At 42.6% G+C, this 23,309-nt stretch overlaps 1 protein-coding gene across 4 annotated transcripts in view; it reads left to right on the top strand.

Annotated features, from left to right (window-relative positions):
* Positions 1-13,661, top strand: part of TEX14 (testis expressed 14, intercellular bridge forming factor) — a 142,211-nt gene extending 128,550 nt beyond the window's left edge. For all 4 annotated transcript variants that reach the window (XM_043902812.1, XM_043902811.1, XM_043902813.1 and 1 more), the window contains exons 26-33: positions 385-481; positions 1,845-1,919; positions 4,794-4,871; positions 5,811-5,910; positions 9,502-9,594; positions 11,486-11,595; positions 12,836-12,887; positions 13,305-13,661. In XM_043902812.1, the coding sequence (XP_043758747.1) occupies positions 385-481; positions 1,845-1,919; positions 4,794-4,871; positions 5,811-5,910; positions 9,502-9,594; positions 11,486-11,595; positions 12,836-12,887; positions 13,305-13,341 (642 nt within the window). In that variant the 3' untranslated portion in view covers positions 13,342-13,661. The remainder of the gene's footprint in view (positions 1-384; positions 482-1,844; positions 1,920-4,793; positions 4,872-5,810; positions 5,911-9,501; positions 9,595-11,485; positions 11,596-12,835; positions 12,888-13,304) is intronic.
* Positions 13,662-23,309: the final 9,648 nt, after the last annotated feature.

Raw genomic sequence — 23,309 nt, 5'->3', positions numbered from 1 at the left:
TAGGGAATTTAAGAATTACATGCTTTTGTTCAATGTACTATTAATAGGGCAGGTTTTAAGGGCCAGACACTATGCCAGGCCCTCTGATAGGCATCCAAAGGTGAGTAAAAAAAGCCCCTGCGCTGAAGGAGCTCAGAGCCTAGTGAGAAGGACTGGCATGACGTAACACAGAGTTTTCAGTATAAACTGAGTGCTGTGTAGGCAAAGAAGGGTGGGAAGCTTCCAAGAGAAGGTGACATTTGAATGAGTTTGACTCAATCAACAAAACAAGTGGCTTCTTCCATGAATGATACACACACTTAATTTTGGAAATGGCTGAGCTTAACAGGCCTTTTTAGCTTAATAATGTGTGTGTAAATTACCATGTTTATGTCTTATTTATAGAAAAGATTGCCTACCTTTACCGGGGCTGGTTCCTCCAGCGCTGCTAAGGCGCCTGACGCATCATGCAGTGCCACTCAGAGAAGGAGCCTGCCGAAAGGTACCCTGTGTTTAGTATTAAAATATAAGCTCATAATTAGTAGGCCTATTTAAGAGAGCCTTCATCTCATCTTTGATGCTATAGTAGGTTTAAACAAAACTGCTAATTTCCCCCGACTATAAAAATTAAACATACTTGTTATAAAACACTTGGCGATTAAAGAAGAGCTTAAGGGACTTCCTTGGTGGTCCAGTAGCTAAGACGCTCCCAATGTAGGGGGCCCAGGTTCAATCCCTGGTCAGGGAACTAGATGCCACATGTCATAACAGTGTTTGCATGCAGCAACTAAATATCCCACATGCTGCAACTAAGATTTGGTGCAGCCAAATAAATAATTTTTTTAAAAGAAATTAAAAGAGAAAACTACCACCATTCTACCATCATATTTTAACCCCTTGTACTATTTTGGTACATATTTTTTTTTTTATGTTTTTAGAACTATACCCCTTCATATATTTATATATATATATACACACACATATATATGTATTTAGCATAGCTAAGATCATATAGTATATCAGTTCTGACTGCTTCTTTTTCTTCAATGATATATTTTAGAATTTCCACTTGACAGTAAAAATTACTCATAAATATGAGATGACTGCATACTAGTCCATTCTACATATGTTGCCTAACCTTGCTTTCATATTGAAGATTTATGTTGTTTTCTAATTTTTGCTCTTTATACAGAAATCTTTATCTGAACCTCTGGTCTTTTCTTTCTTTTTTTTTTTTTTGGTCTTTTCTTTAGGATAGAGTCTTAGAAGACAATTTTCAGATTAAAGGGTCTGAGAGTTTTAACAGCTCTTGAGGCCTTTGCTCCACTAATCTTGTTGTCTTGTGTCTTTGTTATAAGTCTTAGAATTTCCCTCAAGGGGCTAGAGTTATTTCAAACTGTGCTGAGGGGTTTTGGTTACTGTTATAATTGATCCCTTAGGTGAAGGTCCAAAGTATGGTCTTCCATATCCCCTGCCTGGGTAATTACACAGAAAGACCCCCACTTTGTGTTTTATTCATTTTGACGGGTCTAGAGCTTCTTTATTCCTCCAGCAGCCTTGGTCCAAATTGGACCCCTGGCCTTTTAGTAAGAATTTATACCTCATGTACCCCAAATATCCTTGGAGAGGGCCACAGATCAAGTGGTACTGAGGCGAGCAGGGAGGTAGGAGAGAGTTTAGAGGAAAAGGGAGAGTAAAGCCATTCACACATGAAGTCTCAATAGGACTGTTCATGTAAGAGGATTTCTCCTTGTCTTAGCTTATTTCATCAGTGAGAAACTCTAAGTCAAATCTGTATGGAAGCCTAGCGAGTCTAGTTCAGGTCCAGGAAGGTGTTCAGTCACTTTCCCTTTATCTTTCTTAAGAACTCGTAGAAGCCATCTCGCAACATCACATCGATGAGCTACCACCACCATCTCAGGAGCTGCTTGACGAAATTGGTAAGGCATGCACAATGCAGAATATCCTTCATGGCCCTGCTTGTTGTGGTCACTGACCACGTATGGTTCTTTGTTTCAGGTGTGAGCACTAGTACAGAAGGCCCTATGAAGGTCTGGATGGACAGAATTCAGGAGGGGGCAGTTTTCCGATGATAGGCCTCAGACTACTGCTAAAGCCTGGCCAGCATATGTGGCCTGTGTCTGTGGTCATGTTCCTTAAGGGTCTACGGTAGTGATTCTAAGAGGGAATACAACATCCAAGTGGTTTATCATGATGAACTTCTTTTATGAAAGGAATTCTCACCTCCCTTTTGAACCAAACTAGCTATACTTCAGCACTACTGAATTCTGGCATCTTGGGCCAAAACATCCTGCGCTTTCCATTCTACCATTAGCAGGAGATTTTAAGGTATTGGCATTGTGGAAGAATCCCTTTCCTGAGGGCAGGGAAGTCAGTGGCACAAGATCTCATGAGACCAGAATTTTTCATTTGAGGCAGAGACTGAGGGATACCCGCTCAATGTTGGTTGCAGCTGATGCGTGGGCCCTGCCCAGCTGAGCTGCGGCTAGAGTAAACAGTGCCGGTGGTAGAAGCGTCTGGGCCAGGTGGCTTGTTTCCCAGGCAGGGAGGACAAACTGCTGTCTTCTTGCCAGCCTAGCTGACCAGCCCCTCACTCTCAGAGGGTACATCTCATCAGGCCTCTGATGGGCCAGTTCTTGGTATAGGACCCGGAGGGGGTCTCCTGAGGGGCATCTCTTGGTTGGCAGGGTCTCTGAGGTCTGGTGTCTCATCAGGAAGAGAGAGGTGAATGAGGCCTTAGCTGATCGGACTCAATGTACAGATATGGTCTAGGCTGCCCAACCCCTAACCCCCGGTCACTGGCCTTGTGAACTTGGGTGAAGGCGGTCAGACCTGCCAGAACCTTCCCTGGCTTCTTTCTCTTTCTGCAGTCATAGGCCCTTGTTGCCTCACCACAGCCCTCCCTGGCGCCACAGGGCCACACGGGTCACAGGGCTGGGGTCAGGCTCTCGGGCTCTCACCCCACACCAGCTTTCGTCCTCTGGAGCCCACTGCGGCACCCGTGCAAATTCCTCCTCTGCAGTTGCTCTCCTTCATGTAATAATGGAGCTGCTGCTGGTGAGAGGCATGGTCACCCTCTCCTGTCCTCTCTCAGTGCCGTCTGGTTTCCGGTCCTGGGTGAGGACGGGACTTGTGGGCTCCTTTGCAGAGTGACCTCAGTGATGCCCTTCCCCTGGATCCTGCTGTCTCTCTGCTGTCCCCATGTGGACCACCCCCCCACCATCTCGGCAGCTGTCACAGGTTTCCGTCTGGGCCCCAGCCTCTCGGCACTGCTATACCCCAGCGTGCTCTGCAGAAACTCTCCCTCTTTTCACCTATGGTAATTTTCTGGGCCAGGTTTCTAGGCGATGTCTTATACTTTGAGATGGGTCAGTAATTTTCCAGAAGGATAAAGGGCAGAGGGCACCTGAGTAGTGGGTGTGCCTACCTGATTATTGCTTATCATCGCTGTCATCATCTCCCCTCCGGAGAGCTGTGGGGAGTGACCTACAGCAGACACCTGCTCCTTTGAAGGGCACTTATGCAAAGCTCCAGGCTTCTGTCCAGGGCCTCAAGGAGGGGGTCCTTTAGAATCCTGTAAGATCAGCAAGGACTACTTTAACAAGGATAACAATGGATTTTTAAGTTTAAGGTTATATTACATGAGCTTTATGGGGCCCCTTAGTGCCCAGAAGCTGCCAGGTAGGGCTTGCTTCCTGACCTGCTAGAAGAGAGAGACTTGTGCCCGCACACAGCAGGGCCAGTGAGCCTGGGGGCCCATCTATGCTGCCTCCCAGCTGTCTCTCTGCTGGGCTCTGGGGAGCACTCTGAGGAAAGGGAGGACCTCACACTTGTGAAGCAGTATACTGAGTTTAGGAGATGCTTGTTTTGGTCTAGTGGTCAATTCTTTAGGAATCTTAAGTTATATTCTTTGCCAGAGTATATAAAATAGAGATTAAGAGCGTAAACCTTAGATCTAGACTGCCTGTACTCAAATCCCAATTCCATCACATTACTATCTAATTCCTTTACCTTCTTTTTCTTCAATTAATTTTTTAATTGAAGGATAATTGCTTTATAGAATTTTGTTGTTTTCTGTCAACCTCAACGTGAATCAGCCATAGGTATAAATATATCTCCTCCCTTTTGTGATTCCTTTTCCTTTCTTCACCTTAATTTGCTTGTCTGTCAAACAGGAATAACAATAATATGATCAATCTCATAGGGTTGTTGTGAAGATTAACTCAAGGTATTAATCCTGAGTTGAGATTGGTGGTGCTAGTGGTAAAGAACCCGCCTGTCAATGTGGGTAGACATAAGAGACACAAGTTGAGTTCCTGTGTTGGGAAGATCCCTTGGAATAGGAAATGGCAACCCACTCTAGTATTTTTGTCTGGAAAATTCCATGGACAGAGGAGCCTGGCGGGCTATAGTCCATGGGGTCACACACAGTTGGACACAATTGAGTGTGCATTCAGGAAGGAATCTTGAATTAATGTATACAAATTGGAAATAGTACCTGCTCTGCAAGTGCTACCTATTATGGTCATCATTTTTACGTTTATGTTTAGTGTTACGTGGGATTGAATACAGTCGTTCTCAAGCGCCATCAGGCATCAGACTCATCTGGAGGGCTAGGTAAAACATCCACCCCCCCCAGAGTTTCTGATTCAGTAAGTCTGAGGTGAGGCCTGAGAATCTGCAGATATAACAATTCTCAGTTGATACTGAGGCTGTGAGTCTGGGAGCTACTCTTTGAGAACCGCTGCCCCAGAGAATGACGTGACGTGCAGATCTGTTTTCTGTTGTGACAGAGCACCTGAAGCAGCAGCAGGTCTCACCCACAGCCTTGGATGAGAACGTAGCAAGTCATCCGGACAGCGCTGCAAATGGTAAGCCAGATCGTCACATCTTTTTTGGGCTGCTCAGGTGGCTCAGTGCAGGGGAGACAGAAGTTGTTGGTTCGATCCCTGAGTCAAGAAGATACGCTGGAGGAGGAAATGGCAACCTACTCTAGGATTCCTGCCTGGAGAGTCCCGTGGACAGAGGAACCTGGCAGGCTGCAGTCCACGGGGTCACAAAGAGCTGGATGTGACTGAGCACACGCCGATCCTTTCACCAGGTTTTGCTGTAACTGTCCTTGGCAGCACAGTGGTACACCTGGGGGCTGTGCACTTTGAAGTCAGGCACTCCGCTTCAATTCTGACTCCATGGCTTATTTTGGCCTGACAAACTGTTTTACGTCCCTGAGCCTCAGTTATCCTCATTTGTCAAACGAGAATGATAACTCCACCTAACGGTGTTCATGCACAGTGCCTGGTACGTTGTAAGATATTTAGCAAGTGTTAGTCTCCTTCCTCTCATAGAACTTCTGGCAGGATGAAATGGGAAAGCATATGTAAAATGCCTGGCATACATTAAAGGGCACTGCCCTTCCCCACCCAAATTCCTTCCCTGGCTTCAATATGGAAGCATCTAACAAGTGGGAAGAGGGTGGTCCCCCGAAATAAATCTGTACAACTTGTTTTCTGTGTCTCTTGCGGCCTCTTTTATGTGCCATTTCTTTCCTCTGTCTCTCTGAGCCTTGGCACAGGCACGGTTTCCTATAGTTTCACCTGGCAGAGAGCTCCCCAGACCTCCGAAGCAGCTGCTGTGGATACGGGCACCCTGCAGATTGCCACCTGGCCCCCTGCTCTTCTGGGCAGAGGGGAACTCATGCTTTGCAGGCTTCAGGGTCCACTGATTAGCCCTCATTTTTTGCACTCCATTTTAAGGCAGGTTTTCTCAAAAAAACTTTTTTTGCCCTAATAAAGCCTTTCAACTGTTTCTAGATCAAAAGCATTTAGAAGAACAAGAAACTCACAGTAATAAAGAAGACAGCAGTATGCTTTGGACCAAAGAAACCCAGGATCTAGAAGAGGACACAGAGAGGTAACAGAAAAAGCTGTATTTTTTTTAAGGGTTTAGAAAACTGTACAGTTAATTTATGTTAGTTTTTCTTCTGATATTGACAAATAAGGAAAAAAGGGTCTTTTTTTCATGTTACCCTTATAGCCCCTGTAAGTATTTTTGTAAAAGACCTAAAAGTATTTTTTTTTACCAAGTTTTTAATTGTGATAAAATACTCACAACATAAACATTTTAAGTGTACAATTCAGTAGTGCTAAGTATATTCACATTGTTGTACAACTGATCTTTTTCATCCTGCAAAACTGAAACTCTATACCCATTAAACAACAACTCCCCATTTCCTCCTCCCCTCGTTCCCTAGCAACCGGCAGTTCTACTCTCTTTCTCTGAGTTTGACCACTCTTGATACCTCCTGTAGGTGAAATCACGCCATAGTTGCTGTCTTGTCACTGGCTTATTTCACGTAGCACAATGTCCTCAAGGTTCATCTGTATAGCATGTCAGAATTTCCTTTCTTCTTAAGACTGAATTCCATTGAGACGGTGTGTGTGTGTGTATCACATTTTGTTTATCCATTCATCTGCTGGTGGACACTAGGTTGCTTTTACCTTTTCACTGTCATGAGTAACGCTTCTGTGAATGTGAGTATACAAATATCTTTTTAAGACACCCTGCTTTCATTTCTTTTGGATATATATATATGCAGGAGTGGTATTGCTGGATCATATGATAAATCTATTTTTATTTTTTTGAGGAAATGCCATCCTTTTTTCTGCAGCAGCTGCACCATTTTACATTCCCACAAACAGTGCAAAAGGGTTCCAGTTTCTCCACATCCTTACCAATTCTTATTATCTTTTTTATAATTTATCTGTAATTGGAGGATAATTGCTTTATTTTCTGTTTGTTGTTGTTGTTGTTGTTGTTAGTCGCCATCCTAATGGGTGTGAGGTGATATCTTATTGTGGTTTTGATTTGCATTTCTCTAATGATTAGTGGTGTTGAGCATCTTTTTGTATGTGGATGGCCATTTGTGTATCTTCTGTGGAGAAATTGCCCAGTTTTAAAATAGGATTATTTGGTTTTTTTTTTTCCTCGTCAAGTTGTTTTTTGTTTTGGTTTTTTACTTCATTTTGTGAGGCAAACATAGGTTTCAATTTCTTTCAAAACATTTAGTTAAAGAGAATTTTTAGGTCTTCCTAGCCAAATAAGAAAAGATGGGGGCAGTGATCCAGACAATTCAGTCTAAAAACACGTTTCCCTCAAGGGACCCAATTCTGCTCTTGACTTGGAGCTCTCCTTGGAGCTGCATTGCAAGGTAAACCACCTCAGTGCAACTCCTTTGCCTCCTGACTTCTCTAACTTTGTCCAAGCTGTCAAACTGTGTCCCAGACTCAGGGCTAGGACTCAGGGGAGGTGAAGGCGACACCCTCCATGGGCACAAAATTGAAGGAGGCACCAAAAAACTCAGAAGTCAAGAAAAGTACTGTTTTAATGCCATGTTTGTAAAAATCAATACTACTGCAAAAAAAAATCCATATTTTGATGCACAGAATATTTACATTTTAAAGGAAGAGAGGCTGTGAATCTACACTTAACACCACTTGCCTCAACCTCCTCCTGGCCCAGCAGATACCTGGGGAAGCCATGCAGAATACGTTCAGCTGCAAATATTAGAAAAATGCACTTAAAAATACCACTTCTGTTGAGATGAGTTTGTCTCACCAGCGGTTGGCAGGGCTTGGCTGGTGTAGAATCAGTGATGCCTCTGGGGACTTAGGCTCTTCTGATCTTTCTGCTCTGCCAGACACAGCAGGTAGCCTTTTGTTTTCAGACTTGTCAACTTTTGGACAAGGTGGCTTCTGTGCCCATTCCAGGCAGAAATAAGAGGGTGGGGCAAGAGTCTAGCCCACTCTGTGCTTGTCTATCTGGAAAGCAAAAAATTTTCCTAGAAGCCCTTCTCAGCAGATGTCTACTTGTATCTTCTTGGCCAAATAGGACACATGGCCACCCTTGGTTGCCAGGGAGACTGGAAATTGAGTTTTTAGCTTTCAGCTGCTATAGAAGAGGAAGGTAAGGGAGGAGAGGGTTATGAACAACTTCTGGGTAGTGAACCCCGTTTCTGTCACACTCTTCAAGGGCTACACTATTCTTTACAAAGAAGGAAAAGAGAGAGACCTGGGTGGGAAGGTCTTATGAGGAGACTAGGGCCCTGGGACCTGAGAGGGAGGAGGGAGAGGGTTTTTTTGAGTGGGGAGACGGAGAAGACAAAGAGGCAAAGCAGGAGGCAAGCTTTTGTCTGTGACGTATGATGTGACTCCATTCCTTCCATCTCCCTAGCGCATCTTCAGTAAACATCTGTGCCTTTATTTAAGGCAAAAGGAGAGTAGCCCAAGAAGGCTGAGTTACATTCAGTTATACAAGTACAGACTGCTTTGCACATGATCAGAAGTTAGCTGCTGTTATCACTGCCTCTCCCTTTTCCCGAAGGGCCGGCTGTGCTGGCCGCGGGTGGATGGCCACAGCTGCTCAGTCATCTCAGTCCTGCACCAAGCCAGAGTGGAAGAGATTTTTTTCAGACAGTTGGGACTTTTCAGGCCTCTGAAAACACATTATCCTCGTCCTGTAGCCTCAGAGGCAGTTCTTAATCTGGAAAACTTGCAGGAATGAGTGTGCAATTCTAGCCCCAGGTGGAAGTTGACGTAATGACCTAGAATTGAGACAGAGTCTAGTATCGCACTTTGGGAGGCAGTGATATTGTGGGTGCTGAGGCTTTTTTTAAAAAAATTAATTTTATTTTTGGCTGCACTGGATGTTCGCTGCTGAGCACACGGGTTTTCTCTAGTTGTGGGAGCAGGGGCTACTCTTCTTTGTGGTGCTCAGGCTTCTTATTGCTGTGGCTTCTCTTCTGGAGCACAGGCTGTAGGCGTGCAGGCTTCAGTAGTTGCGGCACATGGGTTTAGTTGCTCTGTGGCATATGGGATCTTCTCGGACCAGGGATTGAACCTGTGTCCCCTGCATTGGCAGGTGGATTCTTTTCTGTGTATGTACTTATGCGTGTGCGTGCATGCTAAGTTGCTTCAGTCGTGTCCGACTCTGTGATCCTATGGACTGTAGTCCCCCAGGCTCCTCTGTCCATGGGATTTTCCAGGCAAGAATACTGGACTGGGTTGCCATGCCTTCCTCCGTGAGATCCTCCCAACCCAGGGATCAAACCCATGTCTCTTACGTCTCTGGCATCAGCAGACGGGTTCATTACCACTAGCTCCACCTGGGAAGCCTGTGTGTGCTTATAAACAACAGAAATTTATTTCTCACTGTTGTGGAGGCTGGAGGTCTAAGATCAGGTTGAGGCAGGTAGGTGGTACAACCACTGTACCGGTAACAGGGACGTCCCGGGGCTGAGGCTGTTTGTCAAGAGGCTGAAGGAGGGTCCTGGTGCGCATTTACATGGGCTCCCAGTGACCTCCACGGCTCAGGTACAGTCTCACCGAGCTCGCGCTCTCTCCTGTGTGCAGTGTGAAGGTCCTTTCCCACTTTAGAGGGCGTGCCTCCTTGTCAGGGGAGAGGGGGAGTGATCGCTGTCTCATTCTCTTCCTTTGCCTTGGACAGAGCTCACTCTACACTCGACGAGGACCTGGAGAGATGGCTGCAGCCCCCCGAGGACAGCACGCAACTAGCGGATCTGCCCAGGGGCCCGGCAAGGTTCTTGTTCTCCACCAGGGCATCCTTTCCTTCTTTCTCAGGAAGGGGGACTAGATTTTAGTTTAGTTTTTTTTTTTTTTAATAGATTTTATTATTAGCTTTTTAGAAAGTACATCGACTTCTTGGAGAATGAATGTTTGGCCAAGGTATCATGTCACTGTAGATAAGCCGGCCCCATCTCCTGTCTGCCCCTCTCCTTCCAGCTGCCTACCGTGCTTACTATGCTGACTAGCAGATTGATATCAGTACAGAGAGGCCTCTAAAATTGCTGTATCTTGGCCCTGTCACTTTCAACATTTTCATCAGTCATTTGAATTAAATCAGAAAAAGCATGCTTATCAAATTTTTAGATAACATAGTCTAAGGATGAATGCTAATGTGATGGGTGATAGACTGTGGATTCAAAATGATCTTGACAGGTGGAAATGTTGAATTTCTCTGCAAGATGAAGGTGAGCATTTGGATCCAAAAATATTGAATGTGAGAGGGCTGACCTAACAATTTTTTGATCAGAAGCTCGTACTCAAATGTAATTTCATTGAAGATGGGAAATACGTCTTATTTTTATACGCCCAGCATTTAACATGCATTTTGAGACTTGGTAAGAATTCAAGACATTCTCCTTGAAGACCCCCGAGACCTCGGTTTGATATGGTTGCTAAAAAGGTCGATGCTGCAGTAACACTGAACAGGCAGAAAATGTGCTGTCCAGGTCAAGGTGACGACTCAGACTGGCTAGAGGACTCCTAGAACTCCTCGAACTCTCGTTCACTGTGGGGCTCCTGGTGGGGTGTCATATTTTAAAAGGGACAGTCATAAACAGAAGAGGGTGGCCACAGAACAGCTCGATGTCTGGAAACCTTGTCATGTGAGAACAGCTGAAGTTGCCGGGGAGGCTCAGTCTGAGAAAAGAGTATGGAATAGAGAATTAGATAGCTGTTTCTGAATACCTGAAATACTGTAAAGTGAAGAGAGTCAGCTTACTCTCTTCTGCCCGAAAGGACAGAGCTACTGACTAGAAACTGCAGAGTAAAAGGCTTTTGTTCAATAAAGTACAAGTTTTCTAGTAACCACAGCCATCTGAAAGAGAAGACAGCTGCCTTTACTTTAACAACAGCTCCTCCCACCCAGGCATAGGCTGGATGACTCTGGTCCAGGGCATTTGGATGGAGGTAATTGATAACCTCCTCCAACTTTAGAGCCTGCAATTCTATTAGTGATGAAAGGTTAGGAAGAAAAAAATTCTTTTCATCCCAGCTAGCTTTACTTTCTCTCTCACTTTGCATATTTTGTTTTGAATATCCACCAAATGAAAACAAGAAAAGTCACTACACCATATCAGTTTGATTCTGCCATCATCTGTTTGAGCACTTGAGGTGCAGAGCCATAGGCGATCTCTGCCCTTAGGGAGCTTAAAGCTGAGTGGGGGAGATGGTTTCTGCTTACTAGTCTGACAGATGTGGTCTTCAATTGTTAGATACTGCAATTAGATATTTCACTTGAGAGTTTCAGGAAATGAAGATAAGGCAATAAAATATATGTGGTTGTAAAAAGGACATCAGTTACAACATATGTGAAATGTTTGTTTCCTTTGAGGCAATATAGCCTAGTGGTTGAGAGCAGAGTCCTGAGTCAGACTTTCTGGGTTGACCTCAGCTCTAGAACATACTGGGCATATAATTCAACTTCTTTGTACCTCAGTTTTCTCACTGCTCAACTACTTTACATAGTTGTGATGAGAATTAAATGAGTTAATATACATTACAGCACTTGAACACATAGGGAACCCACACAATTAGTGCTAGCTGTTGCTATATTTCCTTGGGAGCACAGTCTTCTCCCTCTGGCCATTGTGCACATGATTTAATGACCAGAATCATTGTCATTGAAGGGAGGCAAGCAGCAGAGATCAAGAAGTTGGTGAAAAGAAGAGGAAAGGGGAAGAAAGCATGAAGCCAGAGAGAAGGAAATCGGAGAGCTTTTTAGGGACTTCTGAAGAAGGTATGAATGGATGGTCATTATAATGTAACCTGAAGTCCTTGGGCTTCAATGAGCATCAGAGTTATTTAGAAATATTTCCCAGAGGCTGCATACAGTCCTCCTATACTTTCCCTGATGCTGTATACAGTCCTCCCATACTTCCCCCTGTAGTTCGGCCCAGGTTTTCTATTAATTGCCAATTATGTCTTCATCACAAAACGGTGACAACATCCAATTTTATTTCTAAATCAAGTCTTCAGCTACTGTCATCATCCATATATACTGTCTGGAAAGATGTCTTGCTCCTAATGTATCTTCAAAAGAGTTCTAAATTTATCTCACAGAGAGGCTAAATAAGAATCCAATCAGAAGTCATAAATTGTGGAATTTAAGTGGTGCCTACAAGTAATGTGAGAAGTATAAATTAACCGTAATTTCAAAACTTTTGATAGAGCTTTAAGAGACCATCCACAAATGGTGCTTTCCTACGTTTAAGATCCTCCTACTCGGGAAGTGACGGTCATTAATTCTTTCAGATTACCCGGTGTACCTCTTTCATCCCTTCCCCAGTCCATGCTCACTCTCCTCCTGACCTGTGTGAACTGAATCTGCTGGGCTTGCTGGTCAGCCGGCTCCCTGTTGGCCAGTGAGAGGCCCTAGCCGATCAGAGGGCTGCTGAGTAGCTGGGTGTTACTTACCTGCCTGCCCCTGCACCTCATGTCTGTGTGGAAATGGTATCCCGCCACAGCTTCTGTCCCGTCCTTCCACTTCTGGCTTGCACTGTGTTCCACTAACTGTCCCTACCGCTGCCCTCCCCTAGTCCCTTCAGACTTAGGGGTGGTAAGGCTTCCCACTGCTGCTGGTCACTGGATGCTTTGCCATCCCTTGTTTGCACCCGTAACTCTAACACCTCTGTAAGCAGGCATTTCATGAAAGGGCCTGGAGGTACATTCTGTTTCCTCCAGGACCCTGACTGTGCGAGTATTTAGCTAGCACTGAATTCACTGAGAACATGACGCAGGGACTCTGTGAAATTAGCATTATTGGTGTCTGTTGACTTGAGAGGGAGCTGTAGGATATTAGGAGTAGAAGCCCAGTAATTATTTTTAGACATATTTCATTTCTGTAGAAGCAAACAATTGTTGGAGGTTAAACAGTCCACCCTAAACTGGAGAGAGTACTAGTGGGCCTTCTGAACACTGGCATCCTTTGATCCAGAGAATAATCAAGTTGTTTTTTCTTCCTCCTATATTTCATCAAGAGGAACTGAAACCCTGTTTTTGGAAGCGACTGGGTTGGTCTGAACCATCCAGGTAATGAGATATCAGATGTTTGTAAGTCAGAGTCCACTGTTTATAGACAACATGAACAGACTTTAAACATTTACCAATGTCTACATAAACACTAGTGACAGAGACTTGAATTCAGAGTTGCTCGGTTTGAAATGCTGATGTCTATACTTAATTAAAATAGAACGGGAAACAAACGCCAGCTTTGATTACGTAACTGGTGGTCAGCAGAGGAAGGCTTTAGGTGGAGGGTACAGAAGATGATGCCGTCGCTTGCTTTGCAGTCATTTTGCTTTCCCAGGATACACTAGTTTATCATAAGCTCTTTTGATGATAAAGATCAAAGTTTCTTTGCCTTGAGTTTAGTTGAATAGAAAGAAGCTGTTGTTTGTGTCTTTAAAAAACATACACACCAACTCAAAAATCCCTTTTTTTGTTCAGGATAATCGTGTTGGATCAGAGTGACTTGTCAGACTGACCAGAAGTGGACTGTAGGTGGACTCCTGGCCTGAGCTTGAGTGTCCTGCTCCTGAGCTCCCTTCTTCCCCCGTCTGCTGCGGTCACCGTTAGGGCAGTGGGTCTGTAGCTCACACTTTGTTTGGCTTCCACTATCAACAGAATGGCTCGTTTGTTTGCAGCACATTTTTTGTTTTCAGTCAGATTTCTGGAAAGTAAAAGGTGTTTTGATTGTAAAACTTTCTCATTGTGCCCCAAATGGCATTTGTTTTTTTTTTTTTGATACAGATTTTCAAAAACTTTAAATTCATGTTATCTAATAAAATGTTTCCTTTTAATACACGTTGGATTTCACCTGTAAGATGTATTTCTTCTTTAAAAATTCTGTTTATTTATTTGTCTATTTTTGGCTCTGCTAGGTCTTCGTTGCTGCAAGCTTTCCCTAGTCGTGGTGAGCGGGGACTGCTCTCCAGTTGCACTGTGCAGACTTCTCACCGTGGCGGCTTCTCTTGTAGAGCATGGGCTGTGGTCATGTGAGCTCAGTAGTCATGGCGCATGGGCTTAGTTAGTTGCTCTGCAGCCCGTGGGATCTTCTCGGACCAGGGATCAAACCTATGTCTCCTGCATTGGCAGACAGGTTCTTTACCACTGAGCCACCAGAGAAGCCCTGTAAGATATATTTCTGTATTTTAGTTATCGAGAAAGGAACCGCCACCCGAAGAAGTTTTAATTTCTGTTATAAAATTTGACAAATAATTAACTATTGCTACCACCCATCATAGGCTTCCCAGGTGGCTCAGTGGTAAAGAATCTGCCTGCCACTGCAGGAGATTTAGGTTCAGTCCTTGGGTTGAGAATATCCCCTGAAGGAGGAAATGGCAATCCACTGTAGTATTCTTGACTGGAAAATCCCATGGACAGAGGAGCCTGGCAGGCTAGGTCACAAAAGAGTTGGATACAACTTAGCAACTAAACAGCAACCAGAAACCACCATACAAATGGGCACCAGTCATCCATGCTTTTTTTTTTTTTTTTAAGTTTTATTTATTTATTTGCATCGGGTCTTAGTTGCGTCCCATGGGAATCTTTGTTTCGTCATGTGGGATCTTTTGTTGTGGACACAGGCTCTCTTGTTGCAGACCACGGGCTCCAGAGCGTGTGGGCTCAGCAGCTATGGGCACAGGCTTAGTAGCACCTCAGCATGTGGGGTCCTAGTTCCCTGACCAGGGATCAAACCTGCATCCCCTACATTGCAAGGTGGGTTCTTAACCATTGGACCACCAGGGACCCCATCCATGTTTCATTATAGAAATATTGCCCTCCTCTTTGCCAGGATTGCCATATTCCCATTCCAGCTATAATTGACTTACATGATAAACGTATAGGTAGGAATAAAAGCCCAAGACATTTTGAACTCTTTAAGTGAACAAACATCATCTCTATATTTCAGTTTGTATACCTCACATCCTTAGTGCCTCAGAAGAATGAAACTATGGTAAGAAAGATCATAGTATTTTCTCTAATTTAGCCTCTTGTACAGTGCTAGCCAGCTAACATTTTATTTATAAGTAGTAGATCTTTTGTCTGTGAAAACTGGATAGTTCCTGTTGTGGATGGTCATATTCAATACAGTTCTTAGCTCCCTCAAATTTTACCCTACACAAATAAAACAGGAAGGTACAAGTTAATATGACCATTTATGGGTTTTTTTTTTTCATTTATTTTTATTAGTTGGAGGCTAATTACTTTACAATATTGTAGTGGTTTTTGCCATACATTGACATGAATCAGCCATGGATTTACATGTGTTCCCTATCCCGATTCCTCCTCCCGCCTCCCTCCCTAATATGACCTTTTAAAAAGCAGGGAAACAGTTGCTTGCCATTGTAATCAGAGGAAAAGCAAGACAAATTACTTTACAAATAATACTAGGTATAAGAAACTGAGGAATACAGAGACTTGGTCATATGCAGTACTTCCTCTCAAAAAATTTTATATTGAGACAAAACCAACATATGTAAAAATGTGAGAACTAATAGCAGACATATCATGATAAAGGGTGAGCATTATCTATTAGTATTCATTAAGGCTACAAGTCCTACACAAACTTGCCCTGATGTGGTTTGTAATCTTCTTGTCTAGCCATTAACAGTAATAATGTTGGTAAATGTTATTAGTTATGGAGCACCTATTATATTCCAGGTACTTGATATACTTGGTACTTTTCCTACACATGGCACTCTCATTGTATTTCTTTAGTACGCTATTTTTCCTACTCTCACCAGCTATTATTATTATTATTTTTTTAATTTATTTTTTCAGTGGGTTTTGTCATACATTGATATGAATCAGCCATAGAGTTACACGTATTCCCCCTCCCATCTCCCTCTCCACCCGATTCCTCTGGGTCTTCCCAGTGCACCAGGCCCGAGCACTTGTCTCATGCATCCCACCTGGGCTTCACCAGCTATTATTGCAAACCTATTCTTCACTTCCTCTTAGCAGTGAACAGATGACTTAACCCCAACTTTACAGAGAAATTAGAAGCCATTGGATGGGAACAAACTCAGCTTCCTACCACCAGAAGTACTAACAAGATCACATCTGTTTCTGTGACTAGGAGAGCTGTGAAGCAGTCTGCCCTAAACTCGACGTGGACCTGTTCTGCACGTATGCTTTCTACTTCCCTCCACGCCACCCTGAAGGAGGCATCTCTTTTCTTACCCAAGGCCAGTCTCATCTTTTGTCTGCTCAGAGTTATCCTTCTCAGGTTATCATCTCCCTTCTTAATAGCTTCAACGCCTTCTTTATTAGCTTCTTTTCATCACTTGACACCCTTAGATTTTTCCCATCTTTAAAAAGTATTCCCTGGACTTCCTTGGGGGTCCAGTGGTTAGAACTCCATGCTTCCACTGCAAGTGGTGCTGGTTCGATCCCTGAGTGGGGAACTAAGATCCCGCATGCTGTGTGGTGTGGCCAAAGAAGAAAAGGAAACCCCATATTCCCTGGATCCCACATCCCTTTCCAGTCACTGTTGCATCTTTTCCCTTCCACAGCAGTTAGCGTTCTCATTTTTAAATTTTTTTCCTTTGGCTGCACTGGGTCTTTGTTGCTGTGCTCAGACTTTTCCCTGGTTGCAGTGGGTGGGGGCTACTCTCTAGTTGTGGTATGTGGACTTCTCATTGCTGTGCCTTCTCCTGTTGCAGAGAACAGACTAGGCACATGGGCTTCAGTAGTTGCAGCTTGCAGGCTCTAGAGCACAGGCTGAATAGTTGTGGTGAACAGACTTAGTTGTTGCTCGGCCTGTGGGATCTTCCTGGATCAGGGATCCAAACCCTTGTCTCCTGCATTGACAGGTGGATTCTTCACTACCAAACCCCCAGGGAAGCCCTGTGTCATATTCTATAGCCCACATATAAGTGATATCATATGGTATTTGTCTTTCTCTGTCTGACTTACTTTAGCTAGTATGATAATCTCTAGGTCCGTCCATGTTGCTGCAAATGGCATTCTTTCCTTTTTATGGCTGAGTAGCAATCCATTGTATACACATGTACCACATCTTCTTTATCCATTCATCAGTTGATAGATAAAATTGTTTCCATGTCTTGGCTATTCTGAATAGTGCCGCTGTGGACGTAGGGGTTCATGCATCTTTTGAATTATAGTTTTGTCCACATACATACCCAGGAGTGAGAATGCTGGATCATATGACTACTCTCTTCTCAGTATTTTAAGGATCCTCCATACTGTTCTCCATAGTGGCTTCACCAAGTTACATCCCCACCAACAGTGAAGGAAGCTGTTGCTTTTCTCCACACCAGCACATGTCTCCAGCATTTGTTATTTGTCAACTTTTTAATGATGGCCATTCTGATCAACGTGAGATGGTACCTCATTGTAGTTTTGATTTGCATTTCTCTAATAATTAGCAATGTTGAGCATCTTTTCATGTGCCTGTTGGCCCTCTCTATGTCTTCTCTGGAGAAATGTCTATTTAGTTCTTCTGCCCATTTTCCAATTAGGTTGTTTGTTTTTTGTTACTGAGTTGTATATGAGCTGTATATTTTGGAAATTGAGGAAATTAAGCTCTTGTCAGTCACATCATTTGCAAATTTTTTTTTCTGATCTGTAGGTTGGTTTTTCATTGTTTTATGCTTTCCTTTGCTGTACAAAAGCCAGTAAGTTTGACGAGGTACTGTTTGTTTATTTTTGCTTTTATTTCTGTTGCTTTGGGAGACTCACCTAAGGAAATATTGGTACAGTTTATGTCAGAGAATGTTTTGCCTGTGTTCTCCTCAAGGGGTTTTGTGGTGTCTTGTCTTATACTTAAGTCTTTAAGCTATTTTGAGTTTATTTTGTGTATGGTGTGAGGGTGTGTTCTAACTTCATTGATTCACACGCGGCTGCCCAGCTTTCCCAGCACCACTTGCTGAAGATACCGCTTGTTCTCCTCTGTTTCCTCTTCCCTCCTGTGTCGAAGACTGACGACGCGTGTGTGGGTTTGTTTCTGGACTCTGTTCTGTTCCATTGAGCCATATGTCTGTTTTTGTGCCAATACCATGTTGTTCTGATTACTGTAGCTTTGTAGTATCATCTTAAGTCTGGGAGGCTATGCCTCCTACTTTGTTCTTTTTCCTCAGGATTGCATTGGCAATTCTGGGTCTTTCATGGTTCCATATAAATTTTAGGATTATTTGCTCTAATTCTGTGAAATATGTCGTTAGTAATTTGATAGGGATCACATTAATTCTGTAGAATGCTTTGGGTGGTATGGCCATTTTAACAATTAATTCTTTCAGTTCAAGATCATGGGTTATCTTTCCATTTCTCTGAATCATCTTTAGTTTCCTTAATTAATGTTTTATAGTTCTCAGCATATGGGTCTTTCATCTCTTTGGTCAGGATTATCATTAAGTTGTGTTTTTTTTTTAATATTATTTTAAAAGGAATTTTTTTTACCTTCCCTTTTACCTCTTCCTTTTCTTTTTTTTTTTTTTTTTCCTTTTCTTACTTCAAGCTTTCTTCCTAAGAGACTTTGCTCACATCCATTGGCTTAGCTTCTGTATGCTGACAACTTCCAGATATGTATTAGAAGTCTATGACCGGACCTCTCCTCTCAGCCCATATATCTACCCAAGTATTCAGTGTCTCCGCTTGGGTTTCTTTCAGGTATCTTACTGATAATACCCAAAACCAAACCCATAGTCTCAATCACAGATCTCCTTCATCTCCAGAATTTCCCTTCCAGCTAATGGTATTTCTTTTCACTCAGGCACTCAAACCAGAAACCCAGGAGTCATTCTTGACTCCTCCCATTCTCTTACTCCTTACATTGAAATATCAGTCATTAAGACTTATTTGTTTCAATGCAGGAGAGGATGTGGAAAAAAGAGAATCCTCTTATACTGTTAGTGGGAATCTAAGTTGATACTGCCACTATGGAAAACAGTATGTAGGTTCCTTAGAAAACAAAAAAATGAATTACCATATGATCCATAAGTCTCATTCCTGGGAATATACCTGGACAAAACTATAATTCAAAAAGATATATGCACCCTTATGTTCATAGCAGCACTATTCACAATAGCCAAAACATGGAAATAAGCTAGATATCCATCAACAGATGAATGGTTGAAGAAGATATGGTACATATATATGGTGGAATAATACTCAGCATAAAAAAGAAAGAAAGAATGTCATTTGCAGCAACATGGATGCAACTAGGGATTATCATACTAAGTGAAGTAAGTCACAAAGAGAAAGACAAATACTATCTGATATTACTTATGTGTGGAATATAAAATAGGCACAAATGAACCTATCTACAAAAGACAGAAAGACTCAAGAGAACAGGCCTGTGGTTGCTGAGGGGTAAGTGGGTGGGGTAGAGAAAAATTAGGAGTTTGGGATTAGCAGATACAAACTACTATGTATAAAAATAGATAAACAACAGGGTCAGCACAGGGAACTATATTCGATATCCTGTGATAAACCATAATGGGAGAGAATACTAAAAGAGTGTGTGTGTATATATATAAAACTGAGTCATTTTGTTGTATAGCAGAGATTGCCACAACATTGTAATTTTAAAAACTGAAAAAAAAAGGTTTATTTGTTTCAATCTCCAAAACACATGTCCATTATACCCACTTCTTTGTGTCTCTGCTGCTGCTACCCTCATCTGATCACTGGTCACTCTCACTTGGGCCACTGCAACAGCCTCCTCAAATGGCCTACTGCATCCAGTCCCACATTCAACAAATAATTTTTGAATGACTCCTCTGTGCCAGGCACCATTCTAGGTGATGGAGAAATAGTGAACAAAGCAGAAATCCCGCTCTCCTTGAGCCTACAGTCATTAAATGAATAAATAGATACTTTTAATAGTGATAAGTGCTATGAAGAAAATAAGTAAAGTGATAATGATTGCACAGGGGGACACAACATTAGAAAGGATATTCAAGGGAAGGCTGCTCTGAAGAAGTGACCTTTGAACTTCAACTGGGATGAAGAGAAGGAGCCTGTTTTTGTGACACTGAGGGATGAGCATTCCAGCAAACAGAAGCAACTGCAAAGAAAAGCAGATGCTCCCCTACAGGAAGCATTATGGTGGAGCAGCAAAAGGTCAGTGTGGTTGGGCAAAGTAAGTTGTGGGGAGGGTGATAGAAGGCTGGAGATTGATTAGAGGGATTATAGACCCTGGTTAAAAGTGATTCCAGTGTTATAACATTATTAGGTTCAAATGTCCAGTAAAAAAAACAAGAAAAGGATTATAAGAGAATATTATGAACAATTATATGCAACAAATTGGATAACCTAGATGAACGGACATATTCCTCATAACATAAAACCTAGCAAGATTAAATCACAAAGAAATAGAAAGACTGAATAGACTTAAAATTTACGGAGATTGAATTAATATTCAAAAATCTCCTAACAAAGAAAAGTCCTAATGGCTTCACTGGTGAACTCTACCAAATTTTTTTTTTTTGGCCACACCATGTGACATGTGGGATCTTTAGTTCCTCGACCAGAGATTGAAGCCATGCCCCCTGCATTGGGAGTGCAGAGTTTTAACCACTGAACCACCAGGAAAGTCCTCTACCAAAAATTTAAAGAAGAACTAATATCAATCCTTCTCAAACTTTTCCAAAAAACTGAAGAGTAAAAAAAAAAAACAAAACCTGAAGAGTAGGAGGCACTTCCTAACTCATTCTGAAGCCAGCTTTACCCTGACACCAAAGCCAGACAAAGACACTACAAGAAGATAGAAACCAATATCCTTTATGAACATTGGTGGAAAAATCCTCAACAAAATAATAGAAGATAGAATTTAGCATATTGAAAATATTATACACCATCACCAACTAGGATTTATTCCTGGAATGCAAGGATGTTTCAATGTATAAAAATCAATGTAGAACTTCCCTGGTGGTGTAGCAGTTAAGAATCTGGCTTGCAACGAAAGGGACACCGGTTTGACCCCTGGTCTGGGAAGCTCCTACATACCATGGGGCAACTGAGCCTGTGCTCTGGAGCCCTCGAGCTGCAACTGCTGATCTCAAGCACCACAACTACTGAAGCCCACACACCCCAGAGGCTGTTCTCCACAACAAGAGAAGCCACCGCAAAGAGAAGCCCTTGCACTGCAACTGGAGAGTAGCCCCGCTCACCACAACTAGAGAAAGCCCGCACGCACCAGTGAAGACCCAGCACAGCCAAAAATAAAAATGTAATATGCCATATCAGTATGATGAAGGAAAAAGCCACATGACTATCTCAATTGATAGAGACAAAACATTTGACAAAATCCAACAGTCAATAAACTAGGACTATAAGGAAACTACCTCTATATAGTAAAAATCATATATGAAAATCCCATGACTAGCATTATCCTCAATAGTATGGAAAGACTGAAAGCTTTTCCTCAAAGATCAGGAACAAGAGAAGGATTCTTGCTTTTACCACTTCTGTTCATAATTTTGGAAGTTCTAGTCAGAGCAATTGGGCAAGAAAAATAAAGGTCATCCAAACTGAAAAGGAAGGATTAAAATTATCTCTGAAAATGATATGGGCTTGTATGTGAAAAACCCTAAAGAGTCCACAAAATCTGTTAGAACTGATCAATGAATTCAGCTAAGTATCAGGATGAAAAGGCAACATACAAAAATAAATTGTATTTCCATACATGAACAATGAACCATCTAAAAGGGAAATTATAAAAACAATTCCATTTATAACAGCATCAAAAAGAATAAAATACTTGGGAATCAGCTTGACCTAGATTGCAGCCATGAAATTAAAAGACACTTACTCCTTGGAAGGAAAGTTATGACCAACCTAGATAGCATGCTAAATGCAGAGACATTACTTTGCTAACAAAGGTCCGTCTGGTCAAGGCTATGGTTTTCCCAGTGGTCATCTATGGATGTGAGAGTTGGACTGTGAAGAAAGCTGAGCGCCAAAAAATTGATGCTTTTGAACTGCGGTGTTGGAGAAGACTCTTGAGAGTCCCTTGGACTGCAAGGAGATCTAACCAGTCCATCCTAAAGGAGATCAGTCCTGGGTGTTCATTGGAAGGACTGATGCTGAAGCTGAAACTCCAATACTTTGGCCACCTCATGCGAAGAGCTGACTCATTGGAAAAGACCCTGATGCTGGGAGGGATTGGGAGCAGGAGGAGAAGAGGATGATAGAGGATGAGATGGCTGGAAGGCATCACTGACTCGATGGATATGAGTTTGAATAAACTCCTGGAGTTGGTGATGGACAGGGAGGCCTGGCGTGCTGCAATTCACGGGGTCACAGGGAGTCAGACATGACTGAGCGACTGAACTGAACTGAGAAGGTAAAACGCTTGTACTGTGAAACCTATATACTACAAAAAATTGCTGAAAGAAATTAAAGAAGACAAATAAGTTGAAACGCATACCATGTTCATGTAAGGGAAGAATAATATTGTTAAAATAATAGTATCCAAAGGATCTACAGATTAAATGCAACCCCTGTCAAAGTCTCAGTCCTATAATTCATATGAAATCCTGGTGGACCCCAAGTAGTCCAAACAATCTTGCGAGAGAACAAAACTAGAATATTCATACTTCCTGATTTCAAAACTTACAAAGTTACAGTAATCGGGACATAGAGATCAATGGAAGAGAATAGAGAGCCCATAAATGAACCCTGCTATATGTGGTCAAATAACTGTTGACAGGGGGGCCAGGATCATGGGGGAAGGATAATCTTTTCAACAAATGATGCTGAGAAAACTAGAAAAGAATGAAATTGGACCCTTATCTAACACCATATACAGAAAGTTTTTATAGTTTTATTTATTTATTTTTATTTTTGGTTGTGCTGGGTCTTCATTGCTGTGTGCAGGCTTTCTCTGGTTGCGGCGAGTGGGGCTTCTCATTGTGGAACACGGTCTCTAGGTGTGCGGGCTTTAGTAGCTGTGGCACATGGGTCTAGTTGCCTCATGGCGTGTGTAATCTTGCTAGACCAGGGACAGAACCTGTGTTCCCTACATTGGCAGGTGGATTCTTAACCACTGGACCACCAAGGAAGTCCCACCATGTACAAAAGTCAGCATAAAATGGATCAAGGGCCTAAATGTAAAACTGAAAACAAAACTTTTAGATAAAAATACAGGGTAAAAGCTTTATGACATTGGATTTGGCGATGATTTTTTTGGTAATGACACCAAAGGCACTGGAAACAAAAGAAAAAATAGCCATGTTGGACTTAATGAAAATGTAAAATTTCACTATCCACAGAGTAAAGAGGCAACCCATAGAATGGGGAAAATCCAAGATACCAATGCAAAAGTTACAATGTCATTACGATCTAGTCTCAGTAACCACTTATCATCATTTCTGTTATATTCTACCAGTCACACAGGGAAAGCCCTGATACAGAATTGGGGGGGCGGTGCTGTAAAAAAGCATGAGTGCTAGGAGGTGAGGATCCCTGGAACCATCTCAGAGA

This window comes from Cervus elaphus, chromosome 5 (genome assembly GCF_910594005.1).
Source record: "Cervus elaphus chromosome 5, mCerEla1.1, whole genome shotgun sequence".
Classification (NCBI taxonomy): domain Eukaryota; kingdom Metazoa; phylum Chordata; class Mammalia; order Artiodactyla; family Cervidae; genus Cervus; species Cervus elaphus.
This window is presented reverse-complemented; position numbering and strand designations above follow the sequence as displayed.